The sequence below is a fragment of the Pezoporus wallicus genome, unplaced genomic scaffold (assembly GCF_028554395.1).
Source record: "Pezoporus wallicus isolate ANWC-B61680 ecotype Strahan unplaced genomic scaffold, APGP_CSIRO_Pwel_v1 contig_5542, whole genome shotgun sequence".
In the NCBI taxonomy this organism is placed as follows: Eukaryota; Metazoa; Chordata; class Aves; order Psittaciformes; family Psittacidae; genus Pezoporus; species Pezoporus wallicus.
Genome location: NW_026640165.1, coordinates 2,101,063 through 2,124,186, shown reverse-complemented (window position 1 = coordinate 2,124,186; position 23,124 = coordinate 2,101,063). Strand labels below are relative to the sequence as shown.

Here is a 23,124-nt window from a genome sequence, read left to right as displayed (position 1 = left end):
AGTTATGTATTAGGGCTCTGTTGCACTTGACGGTCCTTCCTCTAAAAATCCTTAAATTTTAAACAAAGCATCACATATGGACACAGCAAGAGATGTATGGGACAGGGAGGGGAAAAAAAAATTACTTGTGTTCAGAAATAGTCACACAAGGAATAGAAGGGGCTGTAAGAAAGGTAAGGGCAAGACCAATAAACCGCTGACAAAGGTGACAAGTTAGTGATGACTACAGTGTTCTGTCACGTTGCAGAAGACAGTTTTATAAAAGCAAAACCCTACAACTACAAAACTAAACTGTCAGCCCTCTTAAAACAATGAGGGAACTCAAAACACTGGGCAAGATTTTAGCAAAGCAGCTGTCTAACATCAGGAGGAGGGGGCGGAAAAGAGAGAATACATAACTATAGGAGCACAGGCCCCTCTTTTTCACTCTGTTATATATTTTACTGTTTATGAGTTAATTCATTAGAAGCTTCACTTTACAGAAGAGAAGGCAGAAATGATGGTGTAGGACAGACAACTGCGAACAGGTTTTTAACATAAGAAAAATTCTTACTGTATTCACAATCTCAACAGCAATAAATGAGAGCATGTCTATACTGCAGCACAAAACAGCCCAGGACTCTACAGAGGCTAATTTACAATGCAGAGTAAATCATCACAGTTTCATAAAGCCGTTACTCCTAAGCTGTAATGTAAGCATTTAAGTAAGGTCATTTAGGCATTTTTATATTCCTCTGCTATAGGTATCTTGGGTTTCTTTATATTTCCCTGTTGTAGCAGCACAGGCATACCCTAAAACTTGATTTATTCATGCTAAAACAGAGAAAAGTTAATGACCCATAAGGCTGCTTCACAAAGCCATATTTAAAAAATAAATCTTTATGGTACAAATAAAAGAGCAACATCTGCAATTTCCCTTGTTCCAAAAATGTGGATCTATCCTTTGACTGTGAGCTCTCTGAGATACATTGTTCTTTCTCAAAGACCTCCAAGACACTCAAGAATTGCAGCTCTGCAAGATCCTGTTCTCAAACGATAAGCTAGATATGTTTTCTGTTAAGCACCTAGCTACAAGCACTCTGGTCTGAGCCACATTTCTCTTTGAGTGCTAGTCCCTGTAACAGCAGGACACAAGAGATTTGACTGCTCTCCTATATGCAAAAAGGAAGACTCCCTGTCCCAACATTTCTGCTATTTTTAATTAATTTGAATGTATAGATTCTCACTTTAAAAGTATGCAAGTCATAGGACTTTACTTATTCCGGTAATAGGATCTTAACCTAGCCTGAAATTCTGGTCTACTGAAGTTAATGACACTTATGTCTATTGATTTCAACATGGTCAAACACATTCCCATCTCTTTACATCCTGTATTTCACAACCATACTCTTACACAGATATCCACCCTTTAAAGAAAAAGCATCCTTGACAACATCAATACAAAAAACATCTGCTAAAAGTTTTGGTATTTGGAACAACCATGATTTGCACACATCTGACAAGTCAAACCCCACTGCATTTACTCTGATCTTGCTAATGTTTAAAATACTCCACAGTAAAATTTGGAAATCACTCTAAAATTAACCTGTGACAATTTCATAAGCTTCTGAATTTTAAGCTGCAGACAAAAACCAAAAGCATATGCCATTTTGCTTCTTCAAGAATCTGCTAATTAGAAAGCTAAATTTTGCCCTGTTTAAACATTCCTGTACATAGTTATAGTAAAAATTATCAATATCTCAGTTCTGAATGAGTTGTAACTTTGTTATTGATTTAATACTATTTAGCTGTTTGCAAGCAGCAGCACTGTACTTTAGTTACAACTAAAAGCCACCGTATCTTTAAAACATGAACAAAATATCTAAAGTATCTGCAGATGAAGAAAGCAAACAAGCCACGGTATTGTTTCAATGTTTTGACCAAAACAGATGTATGACAGGAATACCTCACCTAACCCTAGATGAAGAAAAAGTAAAGAACAGATTGTCCTTTCCACCTGTGTTGGCTATGGACAAAAAACCCCACCAAACCGAGACTTATTCCTGTTGCGGCTGCACAATAAAAAAAGAGCATTGCGTCTTTCACATGAATTCCCCAGTGCACCAAATTCTATGGATGTCTTCTTGTCAACCAACAGAGACCCTCCATACATCACTGCTCAGCTATTTTGCCACTGCATGAACACTGCAGTGCAAACCAATCGATCATACAGGTATATTGTCGGTCATATGGATCGTATCACAGCATATGAACACTGACCCAGCAGCAAACAGAAGATCCTTTGTGTGCACAATACAGTCAGTTATTATTTCTGGCTTCCATCCGGCCTGTTACTTTGTCTCATAGGAGGCAGAACAGCTGGACCGTCAGCAAGTAAAACCCAATAGCTGACTGCTCCCAGCAAGCAGATGCAGGAGAAGGCAAGAGGCGAGAATGCTGCTTCCATGTGAATGCAACGAGAGGAACAGTCAGTAAGCCCTACAACTGGAACCCAGTCTCAGTACTGTAAGAGGTGGGGGCTATCCTTTTTAATTTCTTTCCCTTCCTTTCAAAGAAAAAAAATCTACAAAATATCCTTAGGGCAGTATATAAACAGAAGGTATTTATAGAAAACTACCCCTTAAGACACTTAATGTGTGACTGAAGGTCCATAAACTAAAATAACATGTACAGTCTGGGAGAAATAGAAAACTTGTCCTTCCCTTACCACATTCTCTGTATCCTGTTCCAGGATAGATAGCTTACTTCAGATTCCTCTAAAGTCGAAGCAGGATGAGAAATAAAACTGCTCTGAAGTTACTACAGCCAAGTAGCTGTAGCATTTCTATTATCTTCTCAATTTAACAAGAATGGAGAACCAAAGAGTAAAACAAAACTGAACAGCAAGAAAAGCAACCAATGATTCTTTGGGCATTTCCCAGCACAACCACTAGTCCTGGTCGGACTAAATCACTGGACTTAACAGTGCTTGCTACTAAGGAAACGATCTGGAACTTAAATTAGCATTGCTCACAATACAAGTCTAAACCCCAAATTATTTGGACTAGTTTAAGACTAAGAAAGATCTCTCTCTTTCAGGAGTTTTAAAGTTAAGAAAGAGCTATTCACATTTAAGAATTTAGGCACTGACAGGACAACGAGATTTGCCAACAAATACTCTGTAAAGCTGGGAACACAACTCCAGTCAAATAATTCCATGCTAATTCTGAATTCTCTGAAGATGTAATGGTCAGATAAAGTTTGAAAAGAGAAGGCAGGGCCAAAAAATTATACACAAATTTGCTCTGAATACCTTTCACAACCTCAAATGAAATGGTGTTACAGAAGGGATGTTCCAGCATTTTCAGACGACATAAGTGCACTTGCATAAAAATCCATCCTTGCTGTATGCAGTGCCATTCCTTTGAATCAACAAATATGACTATCAGCTCCAGCTGGATGTGACACTGTGCAATGGCTCCCACTATGATTAAGTAAGATGGACTATGGACTTTGTCTCCAACCCTCCCTCTGACATTGGCTAAATAACATGAGACTGCAGCCAATTCTTTCAACTTGTATCGCTTATCCCCAGCTTACAAAAGCAAGCTGATAGCTGGTTTTTTTTTTTTTGATAATTTTTTGTTTTTAAAAGCTAGAGTGCTTCAGTGGAGCTCTACACAAATACAGCTTCCCTACATGGCACTAGCCTGCCTGGCAACACAAAGGCCAAGCTGAACTCGCTCTGGTAGCAACAGTTCTATGAAAAGTATTCCCAGTGTCTGCACTGTTTAGCATCTAACACCTACTAATATTAGCATTTAAGTGAGAGTTGTACATCTGCATATGCATGCTTTCTAGAACAGGCAACAATTAAAAGCTATTTCAAAACCAGCCCTCCAGATGAATTGTTGCTCTCATACTGTCTCCTACAACACTACGCAACCATGAAACAAAGAGCACTTGTGACACTTTCTGTCCACAAAACAAACCTCATTAAAGAATGTGTGGGAGTTCCATCAGAATTTCCTCCTGCCCCACTACACGTTTATAACAACAATATATAAATAGAAAGTATTTTATGAGAAAGTTGAACTGAAGTTCAAAAGCACCTAAACGGCTTTGGTGAATCAGTCCACATTTCACAAAGTGAGATCCTAATGGTAGAGACGAAGAAACAGTCTTTGGATTTTGTCTCGGTGTGGCACTACAGACTCGCTCAAAGATGCAAGAAGGTTCCAGCTCAATAATTGCACACAGGTGCTAGGGACCACAATGGCCATTATGCTACATCAGATGCAGGTAGAAGCTTTAGGCACATGTCATCTGCTACGCAATACTGTTAGAAGAGTGAGGGGTCAGGGAGCTGACAGGAATGTGTGACCAGTGTGTTCTGCTGCATAACTTAATACTAGCTGTTCATATAAAAGTCTGTTGAGTAAATAAAGCTGTAACCTTTACCATACACTAAGACAGTGTTACCAAAAAATGGCCTGAGATAGAAGGTGAAATCGTACAGCACTGCAGAAGTCTCCCTCCTGCCCAAAGGGTACCATAACAAACTGACATTTCACACTTCAGCATTTCCACAGTGTGGGATCTATGAGCAAGAAAAGGAAGTTAATGCACCAGAAGTCCCACTCCTGTCCCCAACCCAAGCACTTCTGTGAGAACAGCTGCGTTATGAAACTTCCCTCAGACTCTGACCTCATGCCCAGTTGCAGATAGTTTGTTTCATTGTAGCTTTTTGCATAATTTTCAAAACTATCAAAATGAAACAGTATCATAGCATCTCCTTTCCCCAGAAAATCCCTTTAGGTCTGAGACCAGCAGCCAAACTGGGAGCCTTTAATTATGCGAATCAAATATGTCTAATGTGTAGCAGGAGAAACATTCTCACATCTGCACTGGGTTCTCTCACGAGTATGTAATAAATATTTACAGGTATCAATGAGATGTTTTTCTTAACATACAAGTGTATCAATAAAATACCATCTCAGAAGATTTCTGAACAGTCATGTTATTACATGTCCAGGTATGCTAAAAATGGATTTAGGCTCTGAGAGTGTTAGCCCCACTGCTGGGTGCCTAAAAACCCCCCAAGTGTGTGGGACTGCAATACAGTAGTGAAGAACCAGCCCTCTTTCCTTCACTTCAACAATAAAGCAAAAAAGGGCATCAAGCGGGATAGGAAAGTCAAGTCTGAAAACAAATTCCGCAGAAATCTTTGTCCCTCATTTCCAACCTTTTCTCAGATTTTTGTAATTTCACTACTCAGTCTTTTGTCCTGTATTTTCATTCTTCTTCCTATTTGTCCAGAGCATACTGGATGGCAAAATGTAATCTTAAATTTGGGCTTCATGGTTAAGTAGACCAAAAAAAAAAAAAAAAAAAAAAAAAAAAAAAGAAATCAGGTAAACTGTGTTTCCTGGAAAGGTAGAAAGCTGAAACACTAGAGTTGAGTCTCCTGAAAGTCTGCAATAATCACTGTCTACACTGCGATTTCAGAAAGAGGACACATACAGTATTTTCTCTGTTAGAAGTTGTAAATATTTCAGTTCTTACAGAAAAACTGGATCTCCCCTGAAGCCACAGCACTTATCTGATACTAAACTGAGGTTTTTTAAATGTGAAGCAGACTTACAGTTAGGAGGCAGACTTACATTTCAGCTCCTAGGTGCCACTGTTGAGTTAACCCACCTTTCAACATGTGGGGTGATAGGTGATCTATTACTTTATACTACTTTATACTACTATATATACTACTTTATACTACTACTATAAAGTAATAGATCACCTATCACCCCACATAAGTAGCACAACAAATGTGCCAGACCAGCAATGCATATTTGAATTAAAACTGTTCTGTGAAAAACATTATACTTGTTTTTCATCCAAGAAAACAAAAAACAAACAAACAAAAAAACAAAACTCAAAACCCCCAAAAACCAAAACCCCAAGCCCCAAACAAACAACAACAAAATCTGAACTTACAACTCTTACTGGTACTGTAGCTGGAAAAAAAGACACCACCCCAAAACCCAAACCAGTAAAGTCTTCCCTTTCACACTAGTTTTGCCTCGTTTCATGACAAAAAGTTACACTCCCTACACTCTTCATTCCCTTTCCTCTCAAAATATAACCCCAAAATTTCATGGACTGGACTTTGTGGACACAAAGGTTCCTTTAGTTATGCGAGCTCAGCAGCATGAAGCCACTTGTTAAAAAGAGGTAAAACAAGCTTTTCAATCTCAACCTTGATTTTGTGCAATACATTACTAACACTTAGCGCGCGTGAAACTCAACATTCACATGTTCGGCTGCAGAAGTTTAATAAAAACAACTGTAAATTTGATTCACATTAAATCTCTAACACTCCTCAGAAAACTGTGTCTATACACATTGTCATTACCAAGATAGACATACCTTAACACCATCTAGCTGACTATGGCAATCAATGTAACCATGTTTTTTTCTGTTTTGGCAATGAGGGGGATGGCTTCAGAGAAAGGGTTGTAAATATTTTCCTATTCATTCCTCTCCCCCTTAACAAAAGACCCAAGCATGCCTTAATTTATACATCTTTAGGATGGACAACAGCCCACAGGAAAAATGCAGCTGTAGCAGCATGTGGTAAATCTATTTATTCCTTAGCTTTCTCTAGCATTCCTGACTGAAAAGCTTACATTATATTAGTGTTACATACCACCAGTTAGTTTAAATAAAACATATGCATTTAAGTTTTTCATTGATCCTGTCACTTCAAAGGCAGTCTTCCCCCTCTTTCTTTAAGAAAACAGCAGGAGGGTGAAAACTCACAATCAAACCTGCCTGAGAATGTGAACTAATGAGACTCTATTTAAAAGATTCTTGTTGCTTCAATCCCAGCTGAAAATAGCTATTCTACAGTTCTTGCTTGTCTTTGCAGTGGACCCTGAAAAATGATTTGTGAAATATTTGTTGTTATTCTTACAGCTTTGTAGCACTGCCATGAAATATGAAAGCAGGACTGTGTTTTGATGATAACATGCTATCTGGTACCATGAAAATCTGTATTTTGTTATAGTCTGAACATCTGATTAATGCTTACAAGGTCACTGGCAGTGTTATCTTACAAACACTGATTTCAGATGAGCAGGTGTTGTAAGTATCACAGACCTTGACAGATCCCAATAAAACAGAACCAAACAGGTAAAATCTGCTTCTATCTCAGTCTGGGTTGCCTAGAAAGCAGTTTTGACAACCTAAACCTTAAACACGGAAGCTGCTAACAAAAGTATTATGTTACAAATTCCAATGCATGTTTCCTCATAGACAAAAAAAAGAAAAAAAAAGAAAAAGGGTGGATGTGTTAAAAAAGAAGCAGCTAACACCTCTGCTGGAGATATATTGATTTGGAATACTACTCAAGGATTTTACTTCTACCTGACTGAAATCCCACTTTATAGAAAAAAACCTCACCCACATTTTATACAGGGAGAGTAGCTTATGTGTGAAAGATCAAGCTGATGCCTATCATATTTAACCATGCCAAGTGCAAGTTCCTACGCCTGGATCGGAGGCACAGCTACAGGCTAGGCAGAGAAGAGATTCAGAGCAGCCCTGTGGAAAAGGACTTGGGGATGTTGGTCAATGAGAAAATGAACATGAGCCAGCAGTGTGTGCTTGCAGCCCAGAAAGCTAACTGTCTCTTGGGCTGCATCAAAAGGAGTGTGAGCAGCAGGTCGAAGGAGGTGATCCTGCCCCTCTACTCTGCTCTCATGAGACCTCACTTGGAGTATTGTGTGCAGTTCTGGTGTCCTCAACATAAAAAAGACATGGAACTGTTGGAACAAGTCCAGAGGAGGGCCATGAGGATGATCAGGGGATTGGAGCACCGCCCGTATGAAGATGGGCTGAGAAAGTTGGAGCTGTTCAGCCTGGAGAAGAGAAGGCTGTGTGAAGACCTCATAGCAGCCTTCCAGTATCTGAAGGGGGGCTACAAGGATGCTGGGAAAGGACTCTTCATTAGGGACTGTAGTGATAGGACAAGGGGTAATGGGTTAAAACTTAAACAGGGGAAGTTTAGACTGGATATAAGGAAGTTCTTTCCTGTTAGGGTGGTGAGGCACTGGAATGGGCTGCCCCAGGAAGCTGTGAATGCTCCACCCCTGGCAGTGTTCAAGGCCAGGTTGGACAGAGCCTTGGGTGACATGGTTTAGTGTGAGGTGCCCCTGCCCATGGTAGGGGGGTTGGAACTAGATGATCTTAAGGTCCTTTCCAACCCTACCTATTCTATGATTCTATGAATTGCAACTTGCAATTGATTCCATATCCTGGTCATGTCACTGATGATGACAAGTCAACACCATTTAAATATATCAGTTCGATTTGTTAATAATTACTATTTAACCAAGGTGTTCAAATTACAGTGTACACATTTTCAGAATGAAAACATTTACTAAAATACAGGGATGGCAATTGTATGTTTTTCCAGTTCCCACTCAAATGTGAAGAAACCTCAAGTGCTCTGTAAAATGATGGAGTTAATTAATACTATACCTGGAAAAATTTTTGACATCCAGTGTTAAAATCAGCTTTTTCTTAATTGCAATGAAATCCTAACCAATACTTACCATTTGATGTCTTCTGTAACTCTGCTTTCAAAAGTTCAACTTCCTTCCTCAACTTTTCATTAGTTGCCTCTGTTAACTCTTTCTTTGCACCATTTCCTTTTTCACTCAAGCCCTATTAAGAACAACAATTGCTACAGTTAATTTCACTTTCATTAGTCTGACATTAATGCCAAAAAAAACAGAGAACATCCACCTTGATCTTGCAAAGTGACAGGTTCTATCAAATGCCAACATGACACAGGCAGGTACTCAGTCATTGGAGACTGGGGGAGGATGGAGGGGAAGAATGCTCAATGCTTTAAGTTGATACTAATGGCACACTTGTAGTAGTATGGCATTATCTCCTCTCTAAGAGTTAAACCATGTCAGAGTACTTTATATCTCTGCACCAAGCCCACAACTTCCGTTTAGGTTATAAATGGCTTTTTCAGAAAACATACACTTGGACTGCAAGTGACAGAACACTGCCATGTTTACCTGCAATTTGCTCTAACAGTTTATTTTGATTTAAATCATGTCATACCTCACAAATCTGCCCTCATAGGTTTGCAGCTACTTCTTCAATCTTCAGAATGCCTCAATTCACCGAAATTCAAAAAAACCTCAAACAAACCAAAAAAAAAACCAAAAAAACAAACCCCCCAAAAACACCCCAAACCCCAAAATAAACTAGTGAAGGACTCAGGAAGAGCCCTATCAGAACTAGGCACAACAGCAGTATACTTCCTGTACTCTGAAAATGTTGGCTCTACTATACTTACATATGCTTTTATCATTAAGGCAATTACTACTGATGACTTATATGCTAAGAATTAGACCCCATAATTAGACACTTTGCTCATATAGCTTCCTCTATTACCCAACCAAGCATCATCTGTTACAAAAAATAGCAAAAGAAGTTGTAAATGCTTAACAGGAAAAAGAAAAGTAGAACTGAGATGAACAGCTGTTTGTTAGCTGATGATATCAGAGGTTACTAGGTACAGGTGGGAGCAGAAAGGGAAAGATTACTTTAGGAAGAAGGAAAAGAAATGTTTACAAAGACTAGTAAACAATCCACAGAAAAAGCTTAAGAAAAATTTCCAGAAGCTATTTAACTAAAGAGCAGAGATTGCATTTGACTGTTGGTAACAAAAGCATAGTCAATTTGTAATGAAATTAGCCTTAATGTAATGAAATCAGCCTTAATTGTAATGAAATTTGCCTTATTTACTTTGTGACCACCTTTTCCCTATTAATACACTCATAGTTATTTCTAAAAACATTTATCTTAAGTTCTGTTCTCTATGGAATCTCTGAACAGGAGACAGTGCATGCATAGCACACTAAACTTACAGTATTTATACTTACATCCAGTACCCTATATGCAATTGCTCTTGCCTCTTTGGTGCTGGAATGAAATGCTTGCAAACGAACAGAAATGCAGAGGCCAAGCCACAAAGGAACCTAAGTCATAGTATCTCTATAAAGTTAAAATAAACCAATTCTGAACACTTTGCAACTCCAGTGCAATACAGAGCTGCAACAGCTACCACTGTTTTTGCAAACCATGCAATCAAACACACAAATAGAAACAGACAGGAATACAGTTTCCAGTTTCTGGCTATCACTTACAAGCAGCTAAAGAGAATGTGTTGCTAAGAGAATGTGAGAGCAGAACAAAAAGAGGACCTTTGGACAAATCCCAACAGCGGGGAGGGTGAAGTACCAGTATGCAGAAGAGATAAATTCCATGGCTGAGGGAGGGAGTCTGAATCATTTTGATAAAATACCAAATCCCCAAATTTTGTAATCATTTCATACTTGGGAAATAGCTAACACACATTCTTGCAATCCTTGTTTTACAGCACCTCTCAACTGGATTTTCTTTTTGCATCCCTTCTAGTGCTTTTTGTCCAGAATCTGTTCTCTTTTTCTGAAGATTTATTACAGTGCTGGTAACCATAGACACTGCTCCAGACAAACAGGAAGGAAACCTGTACACACCTGCAGTGAATTTTGTTTTAACAATGTACTAGACTGAAGATTGCTGTAAAAGTCATCATAATCTGGGTATCTGCAACCTAGCTTATGGTTCAGTCTGTTCCAAGAGAAGTCAAACCAACCAGTTTCAAGAGATTTCACACATTTATTATCTTTGCTGACTTCCCTTCCTGCGCACAACCACAACAGACAAATGGTAATTTTCTTTACTGTTCTCATAAAAATAACGTATCTTTGGTCCACTGGTAGTTCTTTGAAGTCAGGAATTGTTGGTAACTTCCTGATTAATACTACTTCAGTGCCTTACTGAGAAAGGAAGGCATCAGGAAATTGGCTGACCCACCCTAAGAACAGTTGCAAGAATACAAACCACAGTAAATACAAAAAGACCAATTTTACAAGTTGGAAAAGACATTTCAGGACTGGAGCAAAAAATCTTATTTAGAAGCAGCAGCCAGCAGAAGAACAGCTATATTGTAGGCTTTTCTGTACAGGACTGCTATAGCCCTGACCTAGACAGCCAACTGTTGAGAATAAAATGAACAAAATTAGTGTCTCCCTTCACTTTGTATTGCTTTAATTCAGAGAGATATTTTAAAAATATATTACTGTTTTAATGAAATTTGTACTGGGAAGAGAGAAGTTCATTTGGTTTCCTTTGTTAATAAAATACGACTGAAATCCATATTTGGTATTCTGCATTACATATTGTAAAAACATTGTTTTTCCTTTTGCACCAGAAAGAAAGAAATGAACAAACATTATTCAGTTGCAAACCATCCTCATACATTTTGTACTAGACACTTGCTGTATAAGAAAATAACCAAAAAAGCTCAAAGATACCTCCTGTGGCCTTTCAATCTTGGCCAGGTATTTTTTGGCTGCTTCAGTAGCATCGTTCACTTGCATTTCCAGAGCTGCATGAGATGCCATCTCTTTTGCCAGCTGATTAAGAAGGGTAATAGTACGTCTCAATACACTGGTGAAGAAACACAGTGAACACAGCACAGTAATTCACAGCACAGTAATTCACAGCACAAATCAAAACCAAACAAAACTGCCACCCGTTTTCTTTCTCTGTGAAAACAAAATTATAAAAGGACTGTTTAAGCACACAAAGAGAAACATTCAGGCTCATCAATGACAAATATCAGCAAAATAGACTGAAAATATTTTCATCCATTAAAAAAAAAAAAAAACAAACAAAAAAACCAACTCATTTTTACCAGATGCAGAACCTCCCTCCTCCCAAAAATCCACAGCCACTGAAGGTTCAGGGACCTGTTTGCTTAAAGGCTGACATGCTCTTACATAACCATCCTTTTAAAGATGATGGATCTCTGAATACAAGACCCAAGCAACACATTACGGTAAGGAGTACAATGCAAAAAACAACCCCCCCAACCCAAATAACCACCCTGCAACTTTATAACAGGCCTTACAATAATAAAATTAGCAACATGAGCATATTAATCTTCAAAGTACTCTGTCAATACCATATAAATCATAACATGCATCAATGTCAGCACTCGTATAGCACTTCAAATCTAAGCTTTGCAAATACCTCGTTTGATTAGATCTAGGGATTGCCTCTTTGCATTGCTACTTTCATTATTCACCTTGGAGTCTTTCAAAGCAGCATATTGCTGAATCAAGTAAAGGCCAAAGCAACACTGAATTAATTCCTGTACTATAACTATGCAGCTGCTCTTCAAAAGATATTTGAAAATCCAAGTAATTGGCTTTTTCTAACTGAAAACATATTAATAGAACTTTTGGCTTTCAAGGTAAGCCCTCCCTGCCCAGCTTTTTCATTGAAAGCTCCTATTCTTTTTTTGGTTTTAATAAAAAAGTTAAGGTCCCCATGTCACTACTTTTCTACGGGTTAGCATGTTTCACTATTGCTTAGTGATTTACAGATTCAGCAGTTGGGAGTCAGTAAAACTTCATTAATAAAACAGAATCACAGCATCATGTAGGTTGAAAGGGACTTCCAAAGGTCATCACATTCAAGCTCCTGCCCAAAGAAGGGACAAGCTGAGAAGACTGCTCAGAGGCTTGTCTAGTTGGGTTCCCACTGTCTTAAATGATGGGTATTCCACCATCTTTCATGGTCCTTGTTCCAGTGTTTGACTGTTCTCAATAGCAGAAGTACTTTTTACCACAAGTTGGAATTTCTCAGGTTCCTGGTCTGTTGCCTCTTGTCATTCCTGTGTGAACCTACTGAGAAGAACTAGCTCCATCTTCTCTACATCTTACCACTAGACAGCCATACAAGGCAATAGATGTCTCCTTCAATGTCTCTCTTTCTGGCTGAGGCCAAGCTCCCTCATCCTCTCCTCATAGGTCATATGTTTCAGCCCCCACTCTCAGTACCCTGCTGCAATAATCCAGTGTTTTGGGAAGTCAAAACCAGACACAGTCCTGCAGCACCTTAGGTGCCAAATACAAGGGAACAACCACTTCTCTTGACCTGCTGACTACACCCTTGCTATTAAAGCTCAATACATGACTGACTGTCTGCCAGGATCTCCAGATCCTTTTCTACAAAGTTGCTTTCTACCCAGTCAGCCAGCCTGGGTGCCGTACATGATCATTTTATAAGATGTTAGAGTTTGCATTTGCCTTTGTTGAAGTTAAGATTTCTGGCAGCACACTTCTCCAACTTGTCTAGCTCCTTCTGAATAGCAGCCCTGCCCTTCAAGGTATCAACCACTGATTTGGTAGTCTGCAGCTTGCTGAGAGCACCTTCAGTCCCACCATCCATGTTGTTGATAATGACATAAACAGTACTGAACCCAGTACCAATCCCTGAGGTACACTAGCTGAAATTTGCATTATTACCATACTTTGAGCCCAAAGGCCCAGGAAATTTTCCATCCATTTCTTTCTCCACTTCTCCAACCCATATTCCTCCACAGCTAGGCTATCAGGATACCACAACAGACTATGTCAAAAGTCTTGCTAAAGGCACACAACATCCACTGCTCTGCCCTTTATCCATACACCCAGTCACCTCATTGCAGAAAGCAACAGGGATGATCAGGTATGATCCACCCCTCAGTAAATCTATGTTGGCTGTTTCAAGTCACTGTATCTTTCATGTCCCTGAAAGTGGCTCTGAGTAAGATTTGCTCCATCATCTACCGAGGGAGGCGAGGCTGATTACCCTCTAGTTCTCTATATTCTCCTTTCCTAGTTTTTGTCTTTCTTGAAGACAGCTGTGATGGTTTGCCTTCTTGCAATCACCAGGACCTTCCCCTTGATCATCACAATCTGTCAAAGCTTAGAGTACAGCCTTGCAATGACTCACCGATTCCTACTGCCTGCACTGTGATGCATTCCCAACCTAGAATGCTGTGGACTTGTATATGCCCAATCTGCTTAAGTACTCCCTAGCTGCATCTTCTGCTACTGTGGGTAACGTTGCATACCCCACCAACTCTCCTAGAACGCTCAGAGAATTGGCAGGTCAAGCAGACCTTACTAACAAGAAACAACATAATGTAAGGTTGGTAATGAGACACTCTATGTCTCACTCTTCTCCATACCCTTTGTCCTTTGGTCCCCTGCCTCAGTGAGCAGGGGACCATGTTTTCTTTAGCTTCCCTTTTGTTTTCAGTCCTTCTTATCCCTCTCTGGCTCAGCACGGGGTAAGGGCCAGACAAAACTTGGCAGGCTCTCCAGGATATCAAGTCAGATTAGCAGACAGGTGCCTCTGTCCTACCCAGTAAACAGTCTCTGGTAACCATGACACTCCTCTGTCCAAACAGTTCAGTGGATGAAGTCTCAGCTGGTCCCAATACCTCCAAATGATAGGAGGTAATTTTTCTTGCCTGTACACAGGGTTCTGCAACTGCTGAACCACACAGAGAAAACAGCTTTTGTTGTGTTGCCAGAATGACAAGCTTCCAGCCTCCTCCATTTTGGAAAACTCCTTCTCTCACTTCTGGAATTCTCCTATTGGCTGATATGCTAAAATGAACCAAAATTGACCAAAAGAATGAACTATAGGTAACCAAGTACCCACTCACATCTACATGTTGTTTCAACTTGGCTGGGCAATTATAGTAGCAGTATAGAATAAAGCAACCGAAGGAACACTCTTCCCCCTTTTCTCTGACAGATATTATACTTTTGGATGGAAAAGCAAAATAGCTCTACTAAGAAAAGTCCTTTGGTATAGCCATTAATATATGAATATTTATTTCTTCTAAATCTTGGTGAAAGGCTAGCATCCAATAAAGGCCTTAAGCCTTCTGGAGCAGAGATTTTATCCAAAAAAAAAACAAACCACTAAAAAAAAAATTTCTATTATGGCCACCTGACAAGTTTTCTTCCTTGAAAGCCAAATGAGAGTAGGATCCTGGGGGACCAGCTTCCAACTCCTGTGTAGGATACAATCCAGCTATTCCTCTTTTCGAGCAGAGATCACAGATTTGTGCATATTTACTTAACCATTCTGAAGGAAGACAGAGAACATGATGCATTCCTATCACTGTTGTGCAAAGCTACAAACACCTTTTTGAAAGTTTCCCTGCTTAAGTTTTATATGAATTTTTTCTTGACACTTTCCTTACTAACAGTAAAGAAACTCTTCCTTATACACAATCTAAACTTTCCCTGTTTCAGTTTTAACCCATTTCCCCTTGTCCTATCACTACAGTCCCTAATGAAGAGTCCCTTCCCAGCATCCTTGTAGGCCCTCTCCAGATACTGGAAGGCTGCCATGAGGTCTCCACACAGCCTTCTCTTCTCCAGGCTGAACAGCCTCAACTTTCTCAGCCTGTCTTCATACGGGAGGTGCTCCAGTTCCCTGATCATCCTCGTGGCCCTCCTCTGGACTTGTTCCAACAGTTCCATGTCCTTTTTATGTTGAGGACACCAGAACTGCACACAATACTCCAAGTGAGGTCTCATGAGAGTAGAGTAGAGGGGCAGGATTGCCTCCTTCAACCTGCTGGTCACACTCCTTTTGATGCAGCCCAGGATATGGTTGTCTTTCTGGGCTGCAAGCGCACACCTAAAGCCGGCTCATGTTCAGTTTCTCATCGACAAACACCCCCAAGTCCTTAGCCACAGGGCTGCTCTGAATCTCTTCTCTGCCCAACCTGTGGCTGTGCCTGGGATTGCTCCAACCCAGGTGTAGGACCTTGCACTTGGCATGGTTAAACTTCATAAGGTTGGCATCAGCCCCCCCTTACAAGCATGTTAAGGTCCCTCTGGATGGCATTCCTTCCCTCCAGCATATCAACTGAACCACACAACTTAGTGTCATCAGCAAACTTGCTGAGGGTGCACTCAATCCCACTGCCCATGTCAGCAACAAAGATGTTGAACAAGACCGGTCCCAACACCGATCCCTGAGGGACACCACTCGTTACTGGTCTCCAGCCAGACATTGACTATAACTCTTTGCGTGCAGCCATCCAGCCAGTTCTTTATCCACCGAGTGGTCCACCTATCAAATTGATGTCTCTCCTATTTAGAGACAAGGATGTCATGTGGGACAGTGTCGAACTCTTTGCACAAGTCACCAAGCACCTTGTTGTTTTTCATGTGCCTAAGCATGCCTTCCAGGAGAATCTACTCCAAGATTTTGCCAGGCACAGAGGTGAGACTGACTGGTCTGTAGTTCCCTTGGTCATCTATTTTCCCCTTCTTGAAAATGGGGGTTATATTTCCCTTTTTCCAGTTGTCAGGAACTTCACCTGACTGCCATGATTTTTCAAATGTGATGGACAGTGGCTTAGCAACTTCATTTGCCAGCTGCTTCAGGACCTGCGGATGGATTTCATCAGGTCCCATGGACTTGTGCACATTCAAGTTCTTAAGATGGTCTCGAAACAGATCCTCTCCTACAGTGGGCCTAGGGTCTTCATTCTCACAGTCCCTCTGTCTGCCTTCCAAGACTTGGGTGGTGTGGTCAGAGCATTTGCCAGTGAAGAGAGAGGCAAAGAAGTCATTAAGAACCCCAGCCTTTTCCAAATCCAGGGTAGCCAGTTCTCCTGATAGCTTCCAGAGGGGGCCACGTTGTCCCGAGTCTGTCTTTTATTTGCAATGTAACTACAGAATCCCTTCCTGCTATCTTTCAAATCCCTAGCCAAGTTTAATTCTAACTGGGCCAAATGTCTGTTTCCATTCATTCACATTAGTGAGCGAACAGTGCCCAATTAGTTCATGGGCTCCTTGCCCAACTGAGAACTGCAGGCTGTGGTGGCTATCGTGAAGATTCACAGGTAGCCTTGGCTGCTCTTGCTGCCTGATACAGAGCTATCCTTTCTGTTACCCTGTTTTATTAGCTGTATTTAAACATCCTGAAAGGGATACTGCAATTAAGATCATGATATCGTAGCAAGCAGCTGTCAGAAAGCACTTGATCTGAAATAATATCTGAAACTTTCCTCAGAAGTTGGAACATTATCCTGCAGTTCCTAACTTCAAGCTTTAGACAAAGTGGTTTAAGTCAGACTCAAGCTTTGCTTCCTAACTTGCAACACATTAAGATTAGTTAAACACTGTTTTAGTTTTTGAGGGGTTTTTATCCCAGTTTTCCACAATCAAAACAAACTTCTGCAAAATACATGTTTTCTCAAGCATTCAAAATGTTTCTTTCCATGTGTTGCTCACATATTCTTCCAATCTTCAAACATTTGTAAATATCATTTTCCCTGCGCTTACATGCCTCATAGCCAATCTGCTCACACTTAATTCTTTAATCTCTTGAAACTTATCTTCCAATCATTTTTTATAGTTGCATTACTTTGTGCAATAGTTCCTTTAAGAAACATACTATGTAGAAATCAGAAAAACGCTATACTTACAGCCAAAGAAACAAGGAAAAACCTGAGAGATAGAGGTTTCTTTGGGATCGGAAGAGTTTCATCTGAATATGATCAAAGACACTGGAATTGACATTTGCAGCCTTTTCATTCACATGAACTGCTGAGTACTTCTTGACTTCTCTAACAGCATCTGCAAACAAAAATAATTTGTTCTTATTTGCATCTGTGGGTATTATAAAGACATAGTACTGGAAATACATATTTGGACTTTCTGCTCGGCAAACAGGCGCAAGACAAATAATAACATCACTTATGTTACCCATACATTTTAAAGATAGTTCTTAATAAACGACTATAGCAATATAAGACATTTCCACAGATAATGCTAAACCCTTTCCCAAACCATGCTTGAACAGTCATTTCCAACACTTGCACCCAGCCACCAGGGATCAGGCCAAAGCAACATACTCTACAAATGTTACCAGAGACCCTGCAGTCTCAAAATGTTACTGTTGATAATTGAATTAAAATCCAGTCAGTGGACAAACAGTGAAAAAACAGAAAGTAAAAAGAATAGATGCCTTCTGAAGTACTTACCTCATACGGAATTTAGATAGGCATGTATTTTAGTAATGACAGAAGTGCCTATGCTTGAATCACAGAGGGAAAAAATTATTTCTAACATCCATCCAAACAGGAATACTATAGTAACAGTGTTGAACACGAACATTAAAAAGGGGATAACCTACACCTCAGCTTTCTTTCATCTGCCTTTCATCCATCTCTCAGTTTCCTTTCACCTGTCATGTACTCCTGATAGTTCTGCAGAAGGGCCAATACACTGCCAACATTTTTGAAAGGACAAAATAATTAGGACTTACATCCATATAAAACCAAAACCCATTTATAAGTTCCTATTACAACCTATAAATGTAGCCATCATATACACAATTAAGGCAAACAATACCTAAAATCTCCTCTTATACATCAACAAAAATACACATTTCATGACACATCATCAGTTCTTACAGCATATGGTCATCATTCAAGCTCCAGATCCACCAAAGCTTTACTCCTACTTGATAGGCTTCATCATCTACTTGTAACAAACGTAGTCAACAGCTGTTTCGTAGCTGTGCTAAGCAAAAGTAGTAAATAGCCCAGGGCTTTGATATATTTCTCTGGTGTTCTATTTCAATAGCAACCAAGAGAAAGAGTGCCATCTACTGCATACTGCACAGCTCAGCCAATTCTGGTTCTCAAACATTTCAAGTCCATGTATGTGTGTGAGAAAGGGAAACCAAGCAGCAACCTAGACCAAGCCCCATTTTCCCTCCTCAGTCACTACTATATTACTATTGCATTTGGACTCCGAACATTACGCAGTGTAAGCCCTCTCCTCCTCCATTCTACTGCAGAGCTATGAAACAAATCAGATGATTTAGAGTACAACTCTTTCAATTAATCTACTGCAATGGACTCCATATACCATTTCCCTCACCCTCCATTAAGAAATTATTGAACACTTACCAAGAAACAAGACGATCAGTAAAACTATTATTGTAAGGAACATCTTGTTCCAAAAAACTGCCACTTTGCTCCATAGAGGAATCGTAAAAATCTTCTGCCATCTGTAAAATAGCATTGTGTTATTCAAGAATTAAGCATTAGAAAAAAAGGCATAACAACCTCACAGAAGAGAGCTTTATTATTGATACAAGACTTACGTAAGGTCTCTAAAAAGCTGCTTTAATTGCAACATAATTTAGGTATACATAACTTTTCCAACAATCCAACTTGCTTGTCTCCTTTTTGTTTGTTGTCAATACAAGCAAAGACAGTTGGCTCAACTTGAAAACTTCTTGCATGATAGCAGGTACTCTCCAGGTGTGTTTTATTTTAGCTTTTACTTTGGCTAGCTTACTTCGTGTTCAGTCCTGAACACAAACTCAGTACAATAAATTCAGGGGTGGGGTAAAGATGTAAAACCCATTCCAACAATTTATTTCTATCCACTTATACCCCTTGTTGCCAAACAAAATAAAAACCCTTCACAAATTAAGATAATCTCTACCATCCTTCTTCAGAAGGCTTATTTTTTTTACACTGATGAGTCTGCATAATTAGAAAGTTACACAGATTATTATTACATTCTATCTTGCAAATGATAACAAAAGGACAACTCATGTTTATGTTTTGTCAAGGGTTAAAACCTCTTTCAAGAGCATACATTTGTTGGCTAGAGAAGCAACTTCAGAGGCCCACTGGTGGTAAAGACCATTTTGTTGTTGTTTACACAACTGCCTATTCAATATTCTTGCATGGAGAGGTCTGCAAAAATTCACACTTGAGAGTACAAAAAAAGCATGTGATGTGCTCAAATGAACTGAACCTCACAGAGACAACAACAGAACACCTGCTTGTCTTTTGCTGCAGGTTAGAACCACTGCTACTGTACAAGTGAAGTAATATCTAATTATGCCACTGGGGGTAAAACACACCTGCTAGTCACCATCTGATTATTTTAGGTAAAATTTCCAACTTTTGTTAAGAGTATTTACATTTTCAGAGACTGTTAAAATTCATCCTTCAACAAAGCAGTTTCTAACCTACTGTGAACTTACATTAGACCATTGCATCATCTCCAATGTTTCCTTCTGGTTCTGCACCAGAAAGTGTTTAGCACTGTATGCTCAAAAACCCCATTTAAATCTTTTGGTATCATCTGAATTCTTTATAGCAGACAGCCATGGTTTGTGTCAACAAAAAAGCATACTTTAATTAAGCCAAGCTACAACTCAAAGAAAGCTAACCTGCTAACTCTTCAAACATGTAATTCTCCAAGTTTCATACCAATCTCCACTTAAGAAGTGATCTTCTAAGGTATAATCTTAGGCCAGCTACAGAGCCAAGCTATATTCAGGCTAAAACAGAAAATCTTTAATGCAAAGTCTTCCTATGTTACATTTTTACACATTTTTCCTCAAGTGTGGGCATTCATTTTACTAACACTCCCATTTCCTTTCGGTGACAGAAGACACATAGATGTAATCTTCCAAATTACAACAGTGGCCACAACTAAAGATGTGCTGCATCTGGCACTACAGTTCTGTCTTTTTGCTTACTTGCATCTTTCTATTGTCAATTTACTTATTCCCCAGGAACTTAAAAGCTCGTTAGCAAATTCCGAACTGAGTTTAACACTCAAAAAATGTGCAGGCACAAAGGAGGCAAACAATCTGTTTGAAGACTGACAAACAAATAAATCAAAACTTCAGAGAACAGCAGCTTCATGTCTGTCTTTAATAGTGCATGTTTCTGCCACTGACAGAACCAGCTCCCGGATCACTAAGAACTGTTGTCCTCTGGCACTGTCAGAGCAGCCAAATCTAATCTGTAACCACACAAGTTTCCTGCAACAGTTTTATTAAGAAGATAATTGCACATGTCACAAAGGATTTCTCTCTTTCAGAAACCACTGTTCAAAGAGCTGAATGCTATAAACCAAGCACAAAAATCTATCCTTTGTATATAATTACAAGCACCATGTTTAGTGTTTGAATAGATTTTGGTACACTTCAGGTTATGAATTTGCTTTTCACAGACATAGATTAGATTCAAGCCCTGTTTATATCACAAGTGAAGCCAATATTCCCAATATACTCTGCATGTGTCATCAGCCTGCAGAAATTCTTGCGGCTTGTTGCCTCACATAAGCCATTAATAATCTGATGATTACAACTCCCAGAATACTTCTTGCTTTTTACATACAGTTGAACTTTTGATTAGGAAACAACAGAAAATACCAGAACTCAATAAGCTATGTTGAAATGCTGAGGCCTTTCCAAGCCAGTTTGTAAAAACTAAAGGTTAGTTTAGAATTTATAACAGTTTCAAATTCTAAAGTTGAGGAAACATGACTAATCATTGGTATTGGCTGTGGAGGATCCAATCATTTAGACTCTACTACACATTTACGCAGTTAAATTCAGACTCTCTACACAGCAAGGCTTTGTTCCAGGTTTTGTTCCTGAAGGTATTACAGTAAAAGCTACGTTTTTCATCCTAAATATGAATTTAAGTTTAAAAATGCAGAAAGCAACGGTATAATGGTTTTTACACAACACAAAGTGGATTTTTTTTTTTTTGAAAAAAAGCTTTAAGGTTTCATTTTTTTTTTGTGGTTTTGTTTGTTTTTTAAGATTTAATAATCTTCTGGAAAGAAATCATCATCATTTCTCTTGCTTCTTGCAGAGAGGCTAGCTTTATTTCCCATACAGAAATAAAAGTAACATTACCAAATTTGAAGAGCTACTTAGAGGAAACAAGGTAACACAGTAAGCCAGGCCTTTTCATACGATAAGAGTAATTAACACATTTTGTTTCTTTCCCTTACTAAGAGCATTCATTTTACAAGAATGATTATTTTTCTTGGTGTTTGTGTCATGTTCCACAGATGTTATCTTATTAAGCTACATAAAAACTCACAGAGGCCTTTATTTCAGTATTTCTGAAGCTTTTGCATCAAGCTGAAGTCCACATTTTTTAAAAAAAGTGATAACAGGTTTCCTACAGCCCTTACACACGCTATGCGGATAGCTTTGAATATCAGATGTCTCTTATCTCTTCAGCAACCACACTGCCTAGCATATACCACAAGGCTGCAGAGCTGCTCCTCACAAACTTGACAAACAACTCCTAGAAAAGCCTCGCTGTACCCTCATTTCTTGCTGAGCTCACAGCAAGGGAAGCCAGATGTCCTGTATGCTGGCTGCTCCAAAAACCCCAAAGAGGTCCCACTTGCTGACGCAAGCAATGGGGCTCATGCTGGGCACCCTGGCTGCTGTTGGGATGAATCAGCAGTGTATAAAAAACAAACAACACTCTTCAAAAGAGGCTTATGGCGCTTGAGACTCCAGATACTCAAGTCCCAAACAGTATTCTTTCAGCTCAGGTCACAACTAGTTTAAGACGCAACAAAGCTCCGTGTTTATAACAACAAAAGCGTAAAACAGACCCAAGCCGGTGAGAAGACAGAGCTGGGGTTGCCAGCACACTTAAGTCCTACCTCAGAGGAGAAATAAACGGCAGGCACAGCACCAGGATCACTCCTATTTCACCGTACAGGAAGGTGGCAACTGCCGTCCACTGGAAAGTCATGGTCCCGAGGCCTGCGGATGAAGAGGCGGCTCAGGCGGGATCTGACACCCGGCCGCCGGCAGCTCCTCCGCGCCCCAGCTGCCTCGCGCTGGGCCAGGGAGTTTCAAAGGGAAACATCTCAATCTAACTTAGCCGCAGGCTGTGCGGGTGTGCGTTCGTCCCTGCACCGACTGCCCGTCCTGAAACAGCCCCCGCGGCAGAGCTCCTCCGCCTGCCAGGGAGCTGGGATTCTCACTGCTAACACCATCGTCGCCGGCGCAGTCCCGCGCTAAGAGACTGCAGTCCCGCCTGTGCTGCAGGCCGACGGCTCCCTCCCACCGCGCCCGCTCCCCTCTGCAGAGCCGCGGAGGCAAAGTCTGGCCCGCCCCAGGCCCATACCGTTCCCCCTCACGGCAGCCCAGACTTCGCAACCACCTCAGCGCCGGCGCCCGGCTGAGCCTGACGGAGACGAATCGCTAAGCGGCGGGAAGCAGAGCCTCCCCCAGCCGAGCAGGCCGGGCCTACCAAAGAGTGGGCTGGACCTTCCCGCCCGCGCTGTCGGGCGGAAGCAGTGCCCGGAGGATGTGGGTCGGACCGGGACTGAGTGACACAGCTCCCCGAGA

General features: G+C 40.3%; 1 protein-coding gene across 1 annotated transcript in view; it reads right to left on the bottom strand.

The window, feature by feature from the left end:
* DUS4L (dihydrouridine synthase 4 like) overlaps nt 1-23,124 on the bottom strand; it is a 38,729-nt gene that overhangs the window by 2,507 nt on the left and 13,098 nt on the right. The window contains exons 6-10 of the mRNA XM_057417862.1: nt 22,431-22,533; nt 18,893-18,993; nt 17,402-17,552; nt 11,421-11,556; nt 8,595-8,706 (exon numbers count right to left, since the gene is read on the bottom strand). Of these exons, the coding sequence (XP_057273845.1) occupies nt 8,595-8,706; nt 11,421-11,556; nt 17,402-17,552; nt 18,893-18,993; nt 22,431-22,533 (603 nt within the window). The remainder of the gene's footprint in view (nt 1-8,594; nt 8,707-11,420; nt 11,557-17,401; nt 17,553-18,892; nt 18,994-22,430; nt 22,534-23,124) is intronic.